This window comes from Nicotiana tabacum, chromosome 6, assembly GCF_000715075.1.
Source record: "Nicotiana tabacum cultivar K326 chromosome 6, ASM71507v2, whole genome shotgun sequence".
NCBI classification, from domain to species: Eukaryota; Viridiplantae; Streptophyta; class Magnoliopsida; order Solanales; family Solanaceae; genus Nicotiana; species Nicotiana tabacum.
In genome coordinates, this window is record NC_134085.1 from 131,173,072 (window position 1) to 131,194,493 (window position 21,422).

The 21,422-nt window shown below is 39.0% G+C and overlaps 1 protein-coding gene and 1 long non-coding RNA gene across 3 annotated transcripts; both read left to right on the forward strand.

The window, feature by feature from the left end:
* Positions 1-15,427: 15,427 nt before the first annotated feature.
* LOC107776704 (uncharacterized) lies at positions 15,428-17,381 on the forward strand. 2 transcript variants are annotated; one of them, XR_001646037.2, is made up of 2 exons: positions 15,428-16,195; positions 16,966-17,381. It is a non-coding gene; the product is annotated as an uncharacterized LOC107776704 (long non-coding RNA). The 2 variants fall into 2 exon arrangements; XR_001646036.2 differs by lacking the exon at positions 16,966-17,381 and adding an exon at positions 16,570-16,905.
* A 3,438-nt stretch (positions 17,382-20,819) lies between these two features.
* Positions 20,820-21,299, forward strand: LOC107776705 (uncharacterized). The gene has a single exon (XM_016596615.1). The coding sequence runs from the start codon at positions 20,820-20,822 to the stop codon at positions 21,297-21,299; it is 480 nt and encodes a 159-aa protein (XP_016452101.1).
* Positions 21,300-21,422: the final 123 nt, after the last annotated feature.

Genomic DNA, 21,422 nt, shown 5'->3' on the forward strand with positions numbered 1-21,422 from the left:
CCTCATGCAAGTATGGAGTCAAGGATTAGACACATGCAGATAGGGATGCAGGGATTAGCCTCATGCAGGTATGGAGTCAGGGATTAGACTCATGCAGATAGGGAGGCAAGGATTAGCCTTATACAAATGGGGAGTCAAGGATTAGACTCATGCAAGTAGGGAGTCAGGGATCAGACTCATGTAAATGGGGAGGCAAGGATTAGCTTCATGCAAGTATGGGGGCAAGGATTAGCCTCATGCAGGTATGGAGGTGAGGATTAGCCTCATGCAGGTATGAAGGCATAGATTAGCCTCATGCAAATAGGGAGGCAAGGATCATGCAAGTAGGGATGCAAGGATTAGCCTCATGCAAGTATGGAGTCAAGGATTAGACTCATGCGGGGAGCAAGTAGTAAGTAAAGGTAGCGTGTGTCTTGGCTGGAGATGTATATTCGGTGCCTGATGGCTTGATTTATAGTGGATTTTCTTTGTGTATATATGTTTGCGGGTGCTATCATTATGTCAAATGCACATGCATCCAAAGAAAAGTTGTAAGTTTTGTGGGGGGGTTGGTTCTTGCTTTTGTCGGCTGGCTTTGCCCTGCTCCGTTCTGAAAGTCCCTTCGAGTCCCCCTAGGTAGCACTTGACTGTTGTGGAAATAGAATTTTCGAAAAATATGCAATTATTGATAAAAATAGAGTTATTTTGGAGATATATCAAGTAATTTTTGATGAACTAGTGATTGTAACACATTTCAAAGGCATTGCAGCTATCTCATATTGGAATTTTGAGGGTCCTCCTCAAAATTCTGCCCAGTTTGGTGGATGGTTTTTAACTATTTGATGATAGATCCTTCTGAACCTTCTTCGGAATTTTGAGAATCCTTCTCAAAATTCTGCCCTAGTTCTTGACTAATTACGGACTTCTTGGCATGTGACAGAGTCGGTTGGACTTGTTCTGGAATTTTGAGGGCCCTCCTCAAAATTCTGCCCCAGTTTCTAATCTTAGGGAGAAATGAGAATTTTATTATAATATGACCGAACCCATAAGGCTGCCTACGTATCCCTTCTTAAACGGGAATCAGGTCAAGCGTAGTTCAATTACATCAGAAGAGAAAATGTAAAATTTCTAAGCATAGTATCTCTTGACTGCGTCTGAATTAATTGGTTTTGGACAGATTTCTCCATCCATTTCTGCGAGTATGAGTGCTCCTTCTGTTAGTACTCTATGAACCATGTATGGACCTTACCAGTTGGGAGAGAATTTCCCTTTGGCTTCATCTTGATATGGGAAGATTTTCTTCAATACCAGCTGCCCTGGTGTGAACTGTCGTGGTTTGACCCTTTTGTTGAAAGCTGTGGACATTCTGTTCTGATAAAGTTGGCCGTGACACACTGTGTTCATTCTCTTTCCATTGATAAGGTCCAATTGTTCATAGCGTCTCCTTATCTACTCTGCATCACTAAGTTCAGCTTCCTGTATGACTCTTAAAGAAGGAATCTCCACATCGGCTGGGATGACAGCCTCAGTACTATAAACCAGCATGTAGGGCGTTTCCCTGGTTGATGTGCGAACCGTGGTGCGGTACCCCAATAGAGCAAAGGGTAACTTCTCATGCCAGTGATTGTGGTTCTCTACTATTTTCCTTAGTATCTTCTTAATGTTTTTGTTGGCGGCTTCTACAGATCCATTCATCTGAGGTCTGTAGGCTGTGGAATTCTTGTGCCTAATTTTGAAAGTTTCACACATAGCCTTCATCAAATCACTGTTGAGGTTGGAGGCATTATCAGTGACAATGGATTCGGGAACACTGAATCGGCAAACAATTCGATCCTTGACAAAGTCCGCGACGACTTTCTTGGTCACAGCATTGTAAGATGCAGCCTCTACCCATTTTGTGAAGTAATCGATGGCTACCAGAATAAACTTGTGCCCGTTTGAAGCAGTGGGATTGATTGGACCAATAGCATCCATTCCCCAAGCGGCGAATGGTCAAGGTGAGCTTGTTTCATTGAGCTCATTCGGCGACACTTTTATCATATCGGCATGCACTTGACATTGAAAGCATTTGCAGACATACTGAATGCAATCCGTTTTCATGGTCATCCAGAAGTAACCTGCTCTGAGTAGCTTCTTATCCAAGACAAAACCATTCATGTGCGGACCACAGGTCCCAGCATGCATATCCTCAAGTAGCTTAGAAGCTTCCTTTGCGTCAACACATCTTAGCAAACCCAAATCAGGAGTTCTTCTGTACAAGTTCCCTCTACTGTGGAAGAGGTGATTTGACAATCTCCGGAGCGTGCATTTCTGAGTGTGATTTGCATGCTCCGGGTATTCTCCTTTTGATAAGTATTCTTTGATGTCATGGAACCAAGGCTTTCCATCGGCTTCTTCCTCGACATGAGCACAGTAAGCTGGCTGATTATGGATCCTCAACGGAATGGGATCAATGTAGTTCTTATCTGGATGTTGTATCATTGATGACAAAGTGGCTAATGCATCGGCAAACTCATTCTGAATTCTGGGCACATGTCGGAATTCTATCTTTGTGAACCTCTTTCTCAATTCCTGCACATGGTGCAGATATAGCAATATCTTGGAATTCTTGGTGGCCTACTCTCCTTGTACCTGGTGAACAAGCAAATCTGAATCACCGATCACCAACAACTCCTGAATGTTCATGTGGACTGTCATATTGAGCCCTAGTATGCAGGCTTCATATTCTGCCATGTTATTGGTGCAGGGAAATTGAGCTTGGCAGATATCGGATAATGCTAACCGGTTTCTGATACCAAAACTTCTCCAATGCTTACTCCTTTGAAATTTGCGGCTCCGTCAAAGAATATCCTCCAACCATCATATTCTTCGGTAATGTCTTCTCCTACAAATGATACTTCTTCATCAGGAAAATACGTTTTCAAGGGTTCGTATTCTCCTCCCACCGGATTTTTAGCAAGGTGATCTGCCAATGCTTGTCCCTTGACCGCTTTCTGAGTTACATAAATGATATCGAACTCACTTAGTAGTATTTGCCACTTGGCCAACTTCCCAGTAGGCATGGGTTTCTGAAATATGTACTTCAGAGGATCCATCCTGGATATGAGATATGTAGTGTAGGCACATAAGTAATGCGTCGATTTCTGGTCTTTCCAGGTCAAAGCGCATCAAGTGCGTTCAAGCAGAGAATACCGTGCTTCATAAGGTGTAAACTTCTTACTCAAGTAATATATGGCTTGCTCTTTTCTTCCCGTCTCATCATGTTGTCCCAAAACACATCTGAAAGCTCCATAAAATACAGACAGATAGAGTAGCAAAGGTCGTCCTAGTTCTGGCGGGACTAGAACTGGTGGTGTGGACAGGTACTCCTTGATCTTGTCAAAAACTTTCTGACAATCCTCGGTCCAACTTGTCTCGACATCTTTCCTCAGCATCTTGAAGATGGGTTCACATATGACTGTGGATTATGTTATGAATCAACTGATGTAGTTGAGCCGTCCTAGGAATCTCATCACATCCTTTTTGCTCTTAGGTGGTGGTAATTCCTGAATAGCTTTGACTTTAGATGGATCCAGCTTGATCCCCCGACGACTGACGATGAATCCTAGTAACTTTCCTACGGGAACCCCGAATGCACACTTTGCGGGGTTCAACTTCAAATGTACCTCCTTAGCCTGTCGAAGAACTTCCTCAAGTCTGCTATGTGATCTGCAGCCCTCTTGGATTTGATAATGACATCATCCACATACACCTCTATTTCTTTGTGTATCATATCATGGAAGATGGTTGTCATGGCTCTCATGTAAGTGGCCCCAGTGTTATTCAAACTGAATGGCATCATCTTGTAACAATATACACCCCATGGTGTAATAAAAGCTATCTTCTCTACATCTTCTTCATCCATCCAAATCTGGTGATAACCCGCGAAGCAATCTACAAAGGATTAGAGTTCATGCTTGGCACAGTTATCGATCAGGATGTGTATCTTCAGCAACGAGAAGTCGTCTTTGGGACTTGCTCTGTTTAAAGCCCGATAGTCAACACATACTCTAACCTTTTCGTCCTTCTTCAGAACTGGCAAAATGTTGGCTAACCAAGTTGGATATTCAACCACCCTGAGAACCCTGTCTTTGATCTACTTGGTGACTTCCTCCTTGATTTTCAGGCTCATGTCTGGTTTGAACTTTCTGAGTTTCTGTTTTACTGGCGGGCACATGGGATTAGTAGGCAACTTGTGAGCCACTATGAAAGTGCTCAAACCGGTCATGTCATCATACGACTAGGCGAAAATGTCCTCATACTCCTTTAGGAAATGAATGTACTCTTCTTTCTCTGTTGGCGACAAGTGAATGCTGATGCGGGTCTCTTTGACGGTCTCGGCGTCTCCCAAATTTACTGCTTCTGTTTCGTCTAGGTTGGACTTAGGATGTTCTCAAAATTCTCAACTTCTCTGACAATTTCCTTGGGTATCTCATCTTCTTCCTCTAAGTCGCTATTATCATATTCCGTTGCCTCATTACATGTCACAGTCACTGGTTCATCAGGAAAAGTAATAATAGTGCTGTGGAAAGTAAAAATGTAAAGATAGTAGTGAATAATAAAAGGCAAATGCATTTGATTAAAACTTGAGAAATTGTTCAGGCAAAACATGGCTCGATGAATCGAGCATTTATTTTGAAATAAGTAAAGATTAAAACGAAACTACAGGAAATTGTATATGCCTAAAACGGCTATAGAAGTAAATCCTGCCAAGCTACCCAGGGATTCTGCGGGGTCGGGATAGTGCGGTGGTCCAGTTTCTGAGAACAGCTCCCTTTGCCACGGTATGAATAGTGAGGCGTTCTTCTTCCTCCTCCTCAATTATGGCACAACATTCCATGTCCTCGTCTTCTAAGAACAAATCCTTCAACCCAGCTAGTGCTTCTTCTTCTACGATTTCCCATATAGTGTCCGCCTGATGGAAAGCTTGTTCCAAACGTGGTACCGGTTGTTCAAGAGGGTAATACAGTCCACGCTATGGAGGTGACCACTCTCTATACTCTTGCCATGTGTACTGGTATCCTAGCCCAAAAGTGGTGCCATGATTTTTCAGTTGTATTGTCTTGGTAATACTTTGGAGGTTCTTTCCCAACCCTTTGTCGGGTTCATATCCAGACCATGCTAGTATGCTTTCTATCTTGTTACTCCACCATTTATCCTTCTCGACGGCGTTGACCCGTTCAATGTGATGATAGGTTTCCCCTCCTAGCCTTCCCTATGTCCAATGGCTGGGATGGTCTGACTGGTGTAGATGGGGTTACTTCCATCCCCGCGAATGATCACCTCCTGACGGTTCCATTCGAATTTTACGACTTGATGTAGTATGGAAGGAACGACTCCAGCAGCATGGATCCATGGTCGGCCCAACAGAAGATTGTATGAGGTTGGTATGTCAATCACTTGGAATTCAATGTTGAACCAAGTTGGCCCCATATGTACGCAAAGGTTGATATCCCCGATCGTGGCCCTCTAGGACCCATCAAAAGCCTTCACATTCATGCATCCTACTCGTATATCATGGAAACCTTTGTCCCACCTCTTCAGAGTATCCAGTGGACAAATATTTAGGCTCGAACCTCCATCAATCAGGACCCTGACAATGAACTTATCTTCAAACTGCACTGTGATATGCAATGCTCGATTGTGATTCAAACCCTGGGCGGTAGCTCATCTTCGTGGAAGATAATATTATGACTCTCTAGCACTTGACCAGCCATGTTGGCCATTTCTCCACTAGTGATATTATTGGGTTCATAAGCCTCACTCAGTACTTTCATCAAGGCATTCTTGTGTGCCTCTGAATTCTACAATATTGACTAGATAGATATTTGAGCAGGGACTTTGTTCAGAGTCAACAACAGAGTACTCTTTTGCCTGTACTTTCCTCCACAGGTCATCCGACTCGGTCTCAATGATAGGCTACCTAGAAATGGCATCCTTACTTGAACCTCCCAAATGTTCAGGTGTATAGACTCTTCCAGTTCTACTCATTCCTTGTGCGGCGTCAGATTCTTCTACCTTGGTCTTCCCTTTCCGTCGAGCCTCATAATCCCAAGGTATTGCCTTTGAGTTGAATGAGGGTGTGGTTGATATCGTCACGGTAAAAAGTGTGACCACTTCTACTTCAAATGGAGCGGAGGTGCCTGCGGGCGGAGCCATTTCTACGTCGAATGGAACTGATGCAGTTACCTCAACATCAATAGGTGCCTGAGTCTGAACCACAATAGGAGTGAGCGTGACTGCAACCTTAAAGTCATCGCCCTCTCGAATAAGCCCAATTGACCCCTTAGGGTCCCATTCTTCATTTGTCTCTATAACATGTACCCTATAACCTCTGTAATCAGGGAGGGGATTGTTGCGGACATTAGGTGCGGCTTCCTTTGCTTGTATGACCTTGTTGTTAATGAGCATCTGGATCTTATCCTTCAATGTTCAGCATTCGGTAGTGATGTGTCCTTTCATACCGGAATGGTATGCACAAGCTTTGTTCGCATTGACCCATTGGATTGGATTTTCTAGTGCCACAATGGGAACAGGAGTGACATAACCTGCGGTTTTCAACCTTTCATACAATTGGTCGATGGGCTCAATAATGGCGGTGAATTGTCTGGGAAGCTTGCTGTCGAAGTTAGGTCTTGGTCTTGGGTAATTTTGGCGAGCTGGTGGTGTTTGGAAGTGGGATAGTTGGGAGTTGTAGGTGTGATGGACAGAGGCTGGTTGGGAATATCTGGGAGATGAAGGCTGATATGTAGGTGGTGATGCTTGGTATGTAGGTGGAGGTGTTTGATATGTGGGTGGAGGTGTTTGATATATAGGTGGAGGTATTTGATAGGTTAGTGGAGATTTTGGGCCATGGGCCACCATACTGACCCAACATCTCTCTTCTTCGATATACCACCTGATTGTAGTGCCTTATTTGTGGCCTGCAGTGCCTCAAAATTCGTTACTATCCCGCTCTTGATTCCTTCCTCGATCCTTTCTCCGAGCTTGATGATATCAGAGAATTTGTGATTTTCGATGACCATCAACCTCTCGTAATATTGTGGATACTGTGCCTTGACGAAAAATTTATTCATCTGTTCTTCATCTAAAGAGGGCCTGACCTTGGGAACTTCCAACCTCCAGCGAGTAGCGTACTCATGGAAAGTCTCAGTAGGTTTCTTCTTAAGATTCTGAATGTAGAAGATGTCTAGTGCATTCTCTGTGTTAAACCTGAACCGGTCCATGAACTCCAACGCCATGCTTACCCAATTAGACCATTTCTTGGGATTCTGGCTGATATACCAAGACAAAGAGTCCCCAGTAAGGCTCCTCATAAAGAGCTTCATCTGGATCTTTTCATCTTTCCCTACCCCGACAAGCTTGTCGCAATAGGTCCTTAGATGAACCCTGGGATCACCTATACCATCAGACATCTCAAACTTGGGAGGCTTGTACCCTTCTGGCAGTTCGACATTTGGCTGTATGCACAGATCTTCATAATTCAAACCTTCTATCCATCTGTCGCCTTCAACACCTTGAACCCGGCTTGTTAACTTCTTGAGTTCTTCGGTCATGGTCTTAATTAGCAGGTCCTTCTCGGAGGGTTCCGGTGTACAGGAGATTGGTTGGGTAGAATGTGGTATAGTTTCCACGTATATGGGGTGGAAGGGTGCCAAGGACTTGGGTATAGTAATGGTCATTGGTTGAGTTTTGTGGACTGGGAATGAATGGTGGTGTATTTTGGGGAGTGTAGTAAGTGGTGGTGGGTGGGTATTGAATTGGTTGATGATGATGTTGTGATGGAGTTGGTACTGGCAGCGGATTGATGTTTTGGGGTGGAATTGCGTGTTGATTTGGTGCGGTAGGATTTTGTGGCTGTTGGTTTTGTGTGTTTTGAGGAGGTGTTGGGTTCTTTGTGTTCTGTTGGTGGATATCAGGGACATTGAGGGTGAGTGACAAGTTTGCCAAATTGCGGACCTGCTCAAGTTCTCCTTGTAGTTCTAGTATCTTTTGTTCCAATCTCAAAACCAGGTCATTCGGGGCCGGAGTACTATGGCCATCTGAAGTCTCTGCGTTCTTAACATTTTCTTTTCGGATCCCACTTAAGTCGTCCATATTTGCTTTCCCTCTGCTTTTTGTGTTGCTTGGAGAAGGAGGAGGTAGAGAGCCTCTGGATCTGGTATGATATGCTGATGAGGCCAGTATGGAGTGAACCAACCAAAGGGGATGGGAATAATCAAAATAAAGGAAAATAAAAGGTAACAAGTCAGTGAGGATTCTGAAATGTTTGCAGTACTTAAACACATATTGCGGAAATGTAAACTCGCATTTTAATTTGGGAGCCTCGTTGTGCCCGAGGTAGGCCTAGCGATAGATAGATTTGGAGAACTTTAAATGCCAATAAATGTTTCATTTCATAATATACAAATAGTTAAATCCCAAAATGATACTAAGATAATAAACTGAGTCACTATTGGCACTTGGCCTTATTATATTTTAGGAAAAGCAAGTAAATCTAGCCTATTTGGTCCCAGAAGGACCTTCCCCAGATTCGGCCTTCCGGACTCCATCATATAGATCCCCTAGCTCGCGCAGTCCCAGTAGCAAGTAGGCTTTGGCCAAATGTCCTCCCTCAGCTCCCTCACCATTCTGGCAATTTTCAATCCTCTTTATGACTTTGCCCTCCAGCTCTACTATTCCTCGCTCCAGATATTCCAGTATCATGTTGGAAGTAATTACCATCTCTTTCGACTCCTTGATCAACCTCACGTTCCTCTCATGTATTTCCCGATGCTCATTCTCAGAGTCGTGGACCCTCTTGCGCAGCCTGTTGTATTTGACTTGAGCTTCAGCTTCCTCGTCTATGATTATGTTCCCTCGACTAGTCCCTGGTGTCACCATTCCTTTCAGATTGTCCTCTAACCATGTCGGGTAGAGAGGCTCGCACCCTGCATGATACCTATCTGGCTCAACGGTGTTCTTCTTCTCCATAATGATTTTGCAGTGCCACCTGTGCTGAGCTTGGCACTTGTAAGGGACATCGTCATCTAGGAAGTCTGCCCTGAAATGACTCATTTTAACAACCCTTGGTACAACCTGTTTTCTGCCTGCTTGCCTCACAACTCGCATAGGGACATATGGTTATATCCCTCTCAACCCGATCAACACCAAGTGCGGAGCGTCCCTGGACCTGATAATAAACTCGTTTGTTGGGAACCATTCAACACTGTACGTGTTCCTCAGTCAGATTATCGAAAAATTCTACCCATTCCTTGGCGCTTTCCGGATGAGAAAATCTATCTAGAATATAAGTCATCTTCTTAGGGTGATGGAAGGCAATGTGGTTGTTCCAAGCCCTTCGCGGAAATTCCTGACGATAGAGACCCTTTTGGAGATGCTCGAGCAACCATAACTACAACAACATATTACAACCTTTGAAATGTTTGACCCCTCTTTGACAGCGCTCCAGAGCCCTGTAGATGTCGTCTATGATCATGGGGACTATGATGTATGTCTGTCCATTAATCCCTTCCATCAGAGTCTTGGCGACTATGGCCAACCTAGTGTGGATTCTTCCCTTTTTCATTGGGAACACTATCAGACCTAGAAAGCACACAATGAATACAAACACTCTGCGGTGGATGTGACCCAGAGAAGTGAGGGCGATCTCATCATGGTAAGTGCGAAAAGACTTGTTATGGCCATACGTCTTGTACATGTATTCGAAAGGTATGTAGGAATCCTTCAGGCACACTAGGTCGACATTCTTCTTCAGCCCCATCATCTTCAAAAATCCTTGGCCCGTACGGTTTTCTGGTATTAATAGCCCGGGACTGTCCCAAGTCAATCCCATAAGGCCTCCAATTTCCTCTAGAAGAGGTGTCATTTCTATGTCACCAAAACGAAACACAGCTCTTTCACTATCCTAGAATAAAGTGGTAGCCTCGATCAGTTTGTTGTTTGGCTCAATATCTAGCAAGGAGGGCAGGTTACCCAGGTACTTTTTCACATGCTTCTTGTCACTTGAGGAAAGGTCCTCCCACCAATCTAGCAGCAATGGTGGGATGTTGCTAACCATACTGAATCTGGGGACCTCGTGCCTCATTTTCTGCAAAATAAAAGGGTTAGGCCTTACCCCCACCAGACTCGACTATTTATACATTTATGATCAACATATTGGCATTTAGTTATCCAAATTAATGCACAAAACGTGTATGGAAAACCCGATGGACTTTGGATAAGGCTTATCTTAAAGGATCATTATGCGGACAACATAACTGACCCGACAGGGCTTGACCATGATGCATGCATAATTGTGACCAGAGTAAGGTTTCGGTAGGGTTTTAGACTGGTACCTTCAAGCGGACAACTCGAGGGGGAAGGCACGGAACCGTCGATTGCACCACTGATCGACCGGTCTTACCGCAAATAAGCCTTTCCAAATTTAAGGGTAGTGAATAGGAAGAGCGCAACCACTCATTAAAGCATTGTTATAGGATTTGATACGCACGAGTGGAATATGATGTGGAGCATGATTTATTCAGCAATTAATAACATGTAGTCAAGTATTTTCACATAGGGAAAATTAAAAACTGCATTTTAAATAATTGAAAGACAATTACGGGAAAAGGAAACAAAGAGACAAGTTAGTTTCAGGATAATAAAGAGATGACAAATGCTTGAAAAATAGACAGTTAAATTCAAATAAGGGAAATGGTACGGGATAAAGCATGCTTGGACTAATTTGTAAAAGTTAAGTTCGTTATGGTAAGAACCTAAAGGCATCCCCAGCAGAGTCGCCATGCTGTCGTGCCCCCCTTTTTTCCCTCCTCGCGGAGAGAAGTCCGGGTTTCGACATTCTATGTTGTGTGATAACTCATTTCCTTTTGGGAATTGGGTTTTTGAAGAGTCACCACCTAACGAGTTATGGTGCGTTAGGTCACCTAGAGTGATTAACTCTTGGATTGGTTTGCATTACCGGAGATTTAGGGTAAAGGCTCAAAATAACCTCGAGGGGAAGGTGTTAGGCACCCTTCTTGGTCCACAACTGTGGATCCCGGCCGAACTTATATTTACAAATTAGTCCATTACAAAATAAACAGTTGAATCAAATAGGTTGCAAATAAAGTATGTTGGATAACTCGAGTAATAAGACAAAGATTTTTCAAACAACTTGTATAAAACAAAGGTTTAAAAATAGAAGAAGGAATATTGGTAAAGGAGGAGTCCTAGGTTGGTTAGCCTATAGGATCACCCCGCACAATGTCCGGTAAACACTATTCAATGAGGGGCTACACGTGACATTAGCGCGTAGTCATCATATCCTATATCTACCCTTCCCATCCCCTTAGTGGTCATGCAAAGCGAGTGTTTGGTCAGCGATCTCTATTGTGTGTTGTCACTCGTCCCTTCTTAATAGTCCTGGAGAGATTTGAGACCTCTACTTATAGGTGGTTCTAGACAGACCCCTTAGGTTTCAAAGGTGAAAATTCTAAGGCGACAGGCAAAACAACTAGGACTTTAACACATAAGATAAAAGGGAGCAAATAGAGGCTCAAATTTTCCTCCTCAAACAAGGCACACAAACAGCACAACTCAAGCACAATTAAGGGTTTTTTTAAATATCCTAAGGCAGGATATCTAGGTGACTATGCAGAAAACAAGTAACTTATTTTTTATAAACTCAGGAGTGATGAACCTAGCAGTTACCTATTGGTTTTTTAAAGCCTGTTAAGATCAGAAAGATACTAAGTCACAAAAAACAGCTTCAGAATTGCAAGTTTTGGAAAAAACACCCTACAGGCTTGCCTACGTGGAACACTGATAACTACGTCTTATATTGAAACAAGGCAAGTTTTAAGACGGACTTTTAATACATATAGGTATGTTGTCTAGTGAAATGAGGTAGTTTTGAAAGAACTTGTTTCAGGAAATATACCATTTAATTAAACCAATTAAGAAGTAGACTAAACGTGGACTAAGTTGATTCATTTAGATTAACAGCCAGAATTTCTAATCTGATTCCCTATAGGCATGATATCTAACTTTAATACTGATTTTAAAGGCTTGCAGGTATGGAAACATGCATAAACACTTGTTATAATAGAATCTAGGTTAAATTACATCCTATAGGCATAGCATCTATTTGTTAAGCTGATTTTAGACATTGCAGACATGATTTTATTACGGAATTATTTGAAACCTATAGGCATGATTTCTAGTATGGCGAGATGATAAGATGTAAAGCCCTATAAGCATGATTTCTACTTGGTAAAGCAATCAGATTAACATGTAAAGTCCTATGAGCATGATTTCTACTTAGTAAAACAATCAGATTAACAATGTAAAGTCCTATGAGCATGATTTCTACCCGTATTACCCCCATAAACATGTAACTACTCATCCCTTTCACTAATTACCCCAATATTTGTTTACAAGTTATTACAGGCCATATGAACAAATTACATAAGTAAATAAGAAAATAAGAAGCTGGTCTATAGGGAGCCTTCAATTAGGCCTAGATTTCCAAAAGCCTCTAATAGCCTCAAATGCCTCAATCCCATAGACAAAATCATAGTCTAGATGCATCAAAGTTCCCTAAGGATCTCAATGATCCCGGGCAGTGCTTACACCTAGACTTGGTAACCAAAATTGAATAAGTGCAGTGTGGAAAGGCCAGCCTCAGTATGCCAGAGTTTAGAGGGTTCTCAAGAGGATCCCAAGGCAGTACACATACTGGAGGGGGAAAAACTTATTGACTTAGGAGTAGAGTGAAAGTGTTTGACACAAGTTGAAAGGTTTTAATGAAAAACTGTATTAAAAGGAAGTTCGTTTGAAAATGATTTAGTAAAATCACAGAGGCAGTTTGAAAAGAGATTGGAGTAAGGAACAAAAGTCCAAACACAACACTTTAAGACAGATTCATACACAGCCAGGAGTCACAGCACCAAGGCAAGTTCAGTAGTCAAAACAGGGGTCAATGGATTTGGGGATACATAGAACACTTGATTGTAAACACATAATCAAGCAAAGGTCTAGGAATTGGTATAGACCTGCTCAGAAACAGCTGACCATACATAGTCACAGAATCAGACATAAAGAACAAATTCACATACATGGGTGATAGGGATTTGGGGATACATGGAGCACATGGTGGTAAACACATAGAGATAATTGGTGCAGACATGTTCAGAACCAACATAGAGGGGTAATATACTAATCTTAAGAAATGGGAGTACATAATAATGTAAACATCAACTACAAGTTTCACAATAAAATCATAAATAGAAACAAACTAGAAACAAGATGAACTGAAACGATAAAAGAATCATATTGTTGTTGGAACTTTGAATTGAAACTAGAACATACCAATAAAGAGGTCAGTAAGCAAAGTGAAAGAGCAGGAGAACACAACAGTTAGCCTTGGCTTGCAGCCGACTAACTTAGAGTAGTAGCAAGTAGCACAAAAGAGAGCAGAAAATTTTAAGTGTGAGAGAGAGAGAGTTCTGAACCAAGAGTGTTTTTTTGTGTTAATGAACGACTAAGGTATTTATAGTTTGAAAGCAGGTAGCAAATAAGGTAAAAAATCAAAGTTCATCAGTAATTGTGGAACTCAGAGTCAGTCAGCCAGGAAATCAAGGTAAGTACTCCCCTTAAGTTAAGGGAATTACTCAAACAGTAAGAACAAGTGATAAGTAACGAAAGAAATCAGTGTATGACTATTAAAAAAAGATTCAAATTCAGTAAGTATAGGGTAGACAATTAGGGTTAAATTCAGAAAACTCCCATTAAGGAAATAGTTCAGTAAGAATAAAGTACCACAGCAAACAAGGTAGGCGAATCAATTAATTTAACTAGACATGGTAGAAATTTAGGGTTTAAAAGAATATCTTTCAATCAAACCATAAAATAAGGAATCTAGAGTCAATCAAGAGGAAATCATGATTCAATACTCAGCATATAAATAGAGTAAGAGTAACCAGACATAGCAAACATGCTGGTTCAATAGTATCGATAGAAAGAGGCAAGTCTTGAACAATCAAGATGAACATAATCACATAAAGGTGGTATAAGTTAGGCTAAGAACTCAGTAAGAACATATTAGAAGCAAGGTAACCACAAAAACTTAAACAAGAACCGAGTAGTCATGCTAACACACAGAACCAAACAAAGATAATCTAGAAAAATTAGGGCTTTTAACATAGGCGAGTTGAAAAAAATAGTAAAATCATAGAATCAATCGAAATATGCAAGGGGTAGAAGTTTAAACATAAAGAATCGGTTTAAACAAAGTGTAGAAGAAGTTCCAAAAAAATCCTAACTTTAGAAGAAGGTGAAAACAACTTGATATCGATGATTCTTGTAAAGAGATCCAAGAACATTGTAAAACATCAAGAAAAAGAATCAAATCGTTTAAAAATTGTATAGATCTACGAGTTGTAAGCAAAAATTAGGGTTTCAAAAGAGACCTAAGTAGAGATGAAAGAACCTGTTTAGAAACCCCAAAGATTGTAACAAATATAGTGTGATTTTGCTCGAACTCAAACTAGAGTAGCCAAGAACAGCCAAATAGCAAACCCTAGATACAAGTCGGCGTGGCCCAGGGGCCTTGAAGGCTTCAAAGAAGATGAGCATGGCAATAGAGGAGCCATTTGAGGCTTAGAAGTTAGAGGGTGGTCACCGGAGAAGACCGGAGAAGAAGGTCGGCGAGTGAGAGGAGCTAGGGTTAGGTTGAATGGTTGAGAGATGAGAGAATATAGAGGCGGAGGAGTTTGGAAATGAGGCTCGGGTTAGTGGTCGTTGGAATTTAAAAAAAGGGAAAGGAATCATGCGGGCCGTTGATCTTTTAGATCAACGGTCGGGATTTAGCGGGTCCTGGGTCGGGTAGGTGGATTTAGGGCTTGGGTCGGGTGTTTTTAATTTGAAATTGGGTTGGGGTTGGGTCCAAATTGGGCTACAATTGAAAGCAAATCCGGCTATATTTTAAATAGTCACTTTTTCCTATTTAATTTATAATAAATAATAAACAATTTCTGGAAAATAATTTTATGTACAAAAATGATTTAAACTATATATTTATCAATCTAAAAATATAGGGACCAATTTTACGCATATAAAATATAATTATACACTAAATGGGCTAATATTGCAATTATATACAATTTAGCTTAAAAATACAAAATGCAATTATAAAAATGCATAAAAAATATATTAACCACATTTTGGAATACGTATAGAAATTAAATGACTAAATTTCCATATCAATAATTTGGAGAATAATTATTGGGTTTTTAGGAATAAAATGGAAAGAAATAAATCAATTTAAATCCCTAAAATTATGGAAAAAATTGTAAAAACCTTGTGCATGCTTATATATGCATGTATATGCTATTTTGAAGGTATTTATGCATATATAAAAATTATAAGAAAAAATTGGGTATCTATAGCAGCCATATGTCACGGTGAGAAAAACTTGGCTATAAACTTGTCAGCCAACTCATCCCACGTAGTGATGGAATGGTTGAGGAGTCTTTCGAGCCAGTCCAAAGCTTTCCCTCTAAGTGAAAAAGGGAACAATATCAGTTGCAATGCATCCTTCGACATATTTGTATGTTTGCTTCCCCAGCAGGTATCCACAAAGCCCTTTAGATCTATTCTTATATTATAAATGGGGATAACCATGCAGCTCATGGTCAACATGTCTGCCTGGCCCAAAATTATCTTATGGTTTGTATTTGCAGCCCAACACGTGTAGCCCATTTTTGACAGCTATCAACTCACCATTTGATTTTCTTATTACATCCGACACTTGTGAAAAGCTTCATCTGCAAAGCCCTCTTCTTCAAACGCCTCTTCCCTTCATATATCTGCTCCCTTGCTCTGCCCCTCTATCTATTGGAATTTTCTACTGGGTAATCTTCTTCTCATCTTCTGTTTTTTGTATTAATTTGTTTCAATCCTGAATAATATGCTACGTATTTGTGTTTTGCCCTGAATAGTGAGGGATTCCTGCAGACAAAGTAAAATATGTTACTAATAATTTTGTTCTCAAGGTGTTTGACAAAATTCTTCTATCAGGTTAGTAAAGAGATGAACATTGAGGGATGATGAATGGAAAAGGCCGAAGTGAGGAAAACAGAGAGATCTCAATACTCTATAAATTTTGCTTTTCATCTGAATTTTTTTGGCTTTCTAGGTATCAATTTACCATTATTGCCTTATATTGATATATGCTGCCTATTTTGGATAGTCGCTTTTCTAATAAAGACCATGATTCTGCTTTTATGTAATTGGAAGGAGATAATAGTTAGTTAATTTGTTAGAAGTTTGTATTGTCCTTTTTGAACTATTGATACTTTAACGTTATTCTACCCCTGGTAAACCAATAATTTGCTGACTTTGGTGTTGGAGGCGGGAGAGCCTGTTTTAGCTGCAGAAATGGTTTAGTTTTTGTTATTTCTTTAGAAAAAGTTACAGCTCAATTACTTATTTTTATGGTTTTGTTGAAAAGATAAAATTTAATGATTAATAGTGTTTGTTTTCACTTTGCTTTTTGCGTCATATCTTAAGGTTGTAACGTCTGATGAAAATTGGGATTTGGAGGCTTTTTCTCTAGCATATTCATGGTTGAACCTTTATGTATGTAGGGAATCAATATCATTTCCCTCTTAAAGAAACATAGTGAATATATGGTTTACGCTATCTAACTCTTGCAGTTGAGTTGTATAAGTTCCGCCATTTATAGCTATTGCAGTTCCCATGATTGAGGAGGATCTACAGGTTCAATTAAGGAACCATTAGATGCTGTGATAATTTTTCTTGTATGTAGTGCTCAGAAAATAAAAGTCAGATATATTTGAGTCTCAATAGTATTTTTTATTAATCTGATGCTATTCGCTTCTGATGTTACCTTTGCCAGCAAACTATTTCTGTTTACTTCATTTATTTTAATTTCTATAATTGCAGTTTTGTAGGAATAATAGGTTATGAACAAAAAAAACAAACATGTTTGCTTCGCAAATCGGAAGTTGAGATAAAATTTAGGCGACATGAAACGTACAGACTAATATCTGCTGAAAAAAAGGAAGTGTTGCTACTACAATGACGAACAAAAAGGCAAGAGTCAAAAAATAGTTGTCTTTCTGAGAATGTTGCTTTTCCTAGCGCTACTGTAGCTACAATTGAGTTTCAGCAACAAAATGTTCTTCTTAGGGGCTCTTCTTTTGTTTCAAGAACATGTTAGAACACATCCTTTGTAATTTTATTTTTTTGTAGAAATGTCTCTTCACACTCTTTGCATGTGAGTATAATTAAATGATGCTAAGTGTGTGTTGTGTTTCCCCTATTAGCCAACAAGGGTCACATTGATGCTTTACCAGTTACATCTGATAAGCAAAAGAGTATAACTTATCCCTTCTACTCCTTTGAAGTAGGCAAGTATCGAGGATGCAACGTTGACTTTTAGACAATGTCTTTATTTATTGCTAATTTATTACTTTTTGGCATTAGGCTCCACGTCACGTGAATCTAATGAAAGCAATAGTATGAGTTCAACAATGGTTGGAAAAAAAGGTTTGCACCAATCTTTTATTATGATAGTGTTGTATATTACCTAATTGGTAATTTTATGCTAATGATACCTAAATATACATGTTATAACTCCAAAAAAAAGTTGTACATACGTAAGACAGTTATAATCTAATTATGTTCCCTTGAAAACTGTTCCTAATTGTAAATTTTGTGGTACAAAAAAATTTGAATATGAACAACTGGATTCTACTGTAACAATGGTTCGATCAAGTTAGTTTCACATGAGATGCCTGCTGAAATACAAAATTTATATTTGGGTACTACGGAATAATGTAAACATTTTCGAACATATATCAGAACATACAATAATATGTTTGCATTTACATCACTTGGTGTAAATTATGACAAAGAATTAGCAAAAAAAAAATCGTGGTATTTATACATTTACAGTTCAAGGGAAGATGTACCATTTTATAAATGATTTACTGCCTCCGAGTGGAATAGCAAGAAATCTACAACTATACTTCTACGACAACGATAACGAATTAGCTAACAGAATGGTTTGCTCAGAAAAAATCCATGAATCATTAGTCAAAAAACTAATGAATATACTGAGAACTAATCCATACTCTATTTTCTTAAAATCCCTAATAAATGTTCCAAATCTATCAAACTATAATATTGCACTTAAATCTGACTTAGGTTTGGATCAACGTGTATACAATCTTCCTATTACATCAGAAGTTTCAAGGATATGGGTTGAAAGAGAAATCATTGAAGTTAGTTCTGCACCTCATATTCGAATCTACACTCATAGCAATAGATCTCAAATAGTGAACTACTATTACGGATGTTATGATCCGCTACAGTATCCACTATTGTTTCCATATGGTCAAAGTGAATGGCACTGTGGCATTAAAAAAATTATACAACCAAAAGATACTTCTAAACGCCGAGCCTATTGTGAACACGAAGAATTACCAAGTATTAGAAATATGTATTCTGTTGATGGATACCTTGACATGGAAGCTCAAAATCTTGAAAAAGGAAAACGAAAAAGAGATAATATCTCTATTCGTGAATATTACTGTTATAAATTCCAAATGAGAGAAGATGAAACAAATGAAACTTTGCATTCTGGAAGATTATTTCAACAATATTCAATAGATGAACACATAAAATTTGAAACACAGAGATTGGACTTTTTTTCATTCAACCCAGATCTCTTTAGGATAGAAATGCTACAAGGACTCATTGATGTTTTAAGACTTGGAGAAAGAGACGCTTCAAATATAGGAAAGCAAACATTCCTTCCTGTTACTTTTATAGGCAGACCAAGAGACATGCGTTGACGCTACATGGATGCTATTTCTTTGGTACAATAATTTGAAAAACTTGATCTATTCATAACAATGACTTGTAACCCATCTTGGCTCGAGATAAAAGTGCACTTGCTACCAACTGACGAAGCACAGAATAGACCTGATTTAATTAGTCGAGTTTTTAGAGCAAAGATAGAAGAACTAAAAATAGATATATTAAAAAGAAATATCTTTGGAAAAGTTGCAGCTTTTATGTATACTATAGAATTTAAAAAATGTGGTCTACCACATGCTCATTTCCTTATTATACTTACTAATGAATACAAACTACTCACTCTAGAAGCTTATGACAATAATATTGTTCGGGCTGAGTTACCTGATTGTAAAGCTGAAGAAACCTTATATAAACTTGTTCTCCAACATATGATGCATGGACCTTGTGGTAAGTTAAATCCTACAAATTCATGTATGCAAAAGAAAAATAGTTGTTGCAAATTCAAACATCCAAGAAGCTTTGCTGATCAAACATCAAAAGGAAAAAATTCTTACACAATTTATAGAAGACGGAACACAGGACTTGTGAAAGTCAAAGATCACTATTTCGATAACTCTTGGGTTGTCTTTTATAATCCATTCTTACTTGAAAAATTCAATTGTCACATAAATATTAAAAAAAATTCAGATATTAAAGCTGTTAAATATATTTATAAATACATCTGCAAAGGACATGATAAAATCGCATTTCACATACATGACAATGACGCAAATGTTGAAGTAGATGAAATAAAAGAATATCAGTCTGCTTGACGGGTATCACCACCTGAGGCTACATGGCGTTTATTTGGTTTCCCTATTAATAAAATGACAACAGTTGTTTATCATCTTCAGTTACATCTTGAAGGACAACAATTTACTTTTTTTAAGAGGTGCATCGAGTATAAACTCAATTATGAATAATCCTATGATTAGAAAAACAATTTTAACAGAATTTTTTTATATGAACAAAACAAATAAAGATGCAATAAAGCTCAATCTACTGTATAAAGAATTTCCACAATATTTTGTATGGACAGTACAATATAAAATGTGGACCCGTCGAATAAAGGGTAATGTCATTGGACGTGTTGTAACATCTCATCCAACAGAAGGTGAAAGATAGTATCTGAAATTATTATTAATGAATATAAGAGGACCAAAATCATATGAAGACCTACTAACTGTAAATGAAGTACATTGTGATACATTCAGAGAATCAGCTCAAAAAAGAGGACTACTTCATTATGACAATAACTTAGCTGAATGTATGGTAGAAGCTAAGAGTTATCAAATGCCATGCAGTCTGAGACGCTTGTTTGCTACATTATTAGTATATTGTGATCCTGGTAATCCAAGAGAATTGTGGGAGAAATTTGAGGACCCTATGTCTGAAGAATTCAAAATTTTACCAGACATCAGAACAAAAAATGTTCGATATAAAGTTTTAGACTATCTCAATGACATCTTACATTCGATGGGACATAACATTAATGAGTATAAACTTATCCCTGAAAATTTCAAGGCTGCCAAAGAAGCAAGAGAAATATTCTTCGAAAGAAACATAATCGTTACTGAAGAAGAGCTATTACTGCGACAAAAGTTGAATCGTGAACAACAGATGGCATACAATGTGATTATAGACAGAATATCTTCAAACAGAGGAGGAGCTTTTTTATTGATGGTCCTGGAGGAACATGTAAAACTTCTTTATATTGTGCCTTATTAGCTATTGTGCGATCTATAGGATTTATTGCTCTAGCAATAGCAACCTCTGGAGTTGCGGCTTCGATTCTTCCAGGTGGTCGTACAGCTCATTCCCGTTTTAAAATTTCCATTGACATTGATGAAAACTTTAGTTGCAATATTAGCAAATAAAGTTCACTTGCCTGTTTGATTCGAGATGCAAAATTAATTGTATGGGATGAAGTATCGATGGCAAAAAAGAAAATGATTGAAACTTTTGATCTACTTTTGAAAGATCTCTTGAATACTAATGTGCTTTTTGGTGGTAAAGTTGTTGTCTTTGGTGGTGATTTTAGACAAACTCTACCAGTAGTTCGAAACGAAAAAAGAGAAGATTTTATTCATGAGAGTTTATTATATTCTGACATTTGGCCCCAACTTGAAAAATTGCAACTGTCAGAAAACATGCGTGCAAAAACTGATCCGGCCTTTTGTGAATATTTGATGAGAATAGGAAATGGAAAAGAACCTCTTACTTGTGAAAACAAAATTGAAATTCCAAATTCATTTATTGTCCCTTATACTACTGAACAGGAATCTTTGAATGCATTATTTGAAACAACATTTCCTAATATGCATGCTTTCTTCCGTGATGCATCTTCTGTAACTTCTTGTGTTATTTTGACAACGAAAAATGATTTTGTAAATGAAATAAATGATACGTTATAAGCAAATTTCCAAAAGAAGCTAAAATATTTGTTGCAATTGATGAAACATGTGAATCGAATGATCAAAGTCAGTATGAAGATTTTTTGCATTCTTTAAATCCTACTAGTTTACCTCCTTACAGAT

Excerpts from the sequence above, each read along its gene's own strand:
- LOC107776705 (XM_016596615.1), top strand. The coding sequence starts at position 20,820 with ATGGCAAAAAAGAAAATGATTGAAACTTTTGATCTACTTTTGAAAGAT.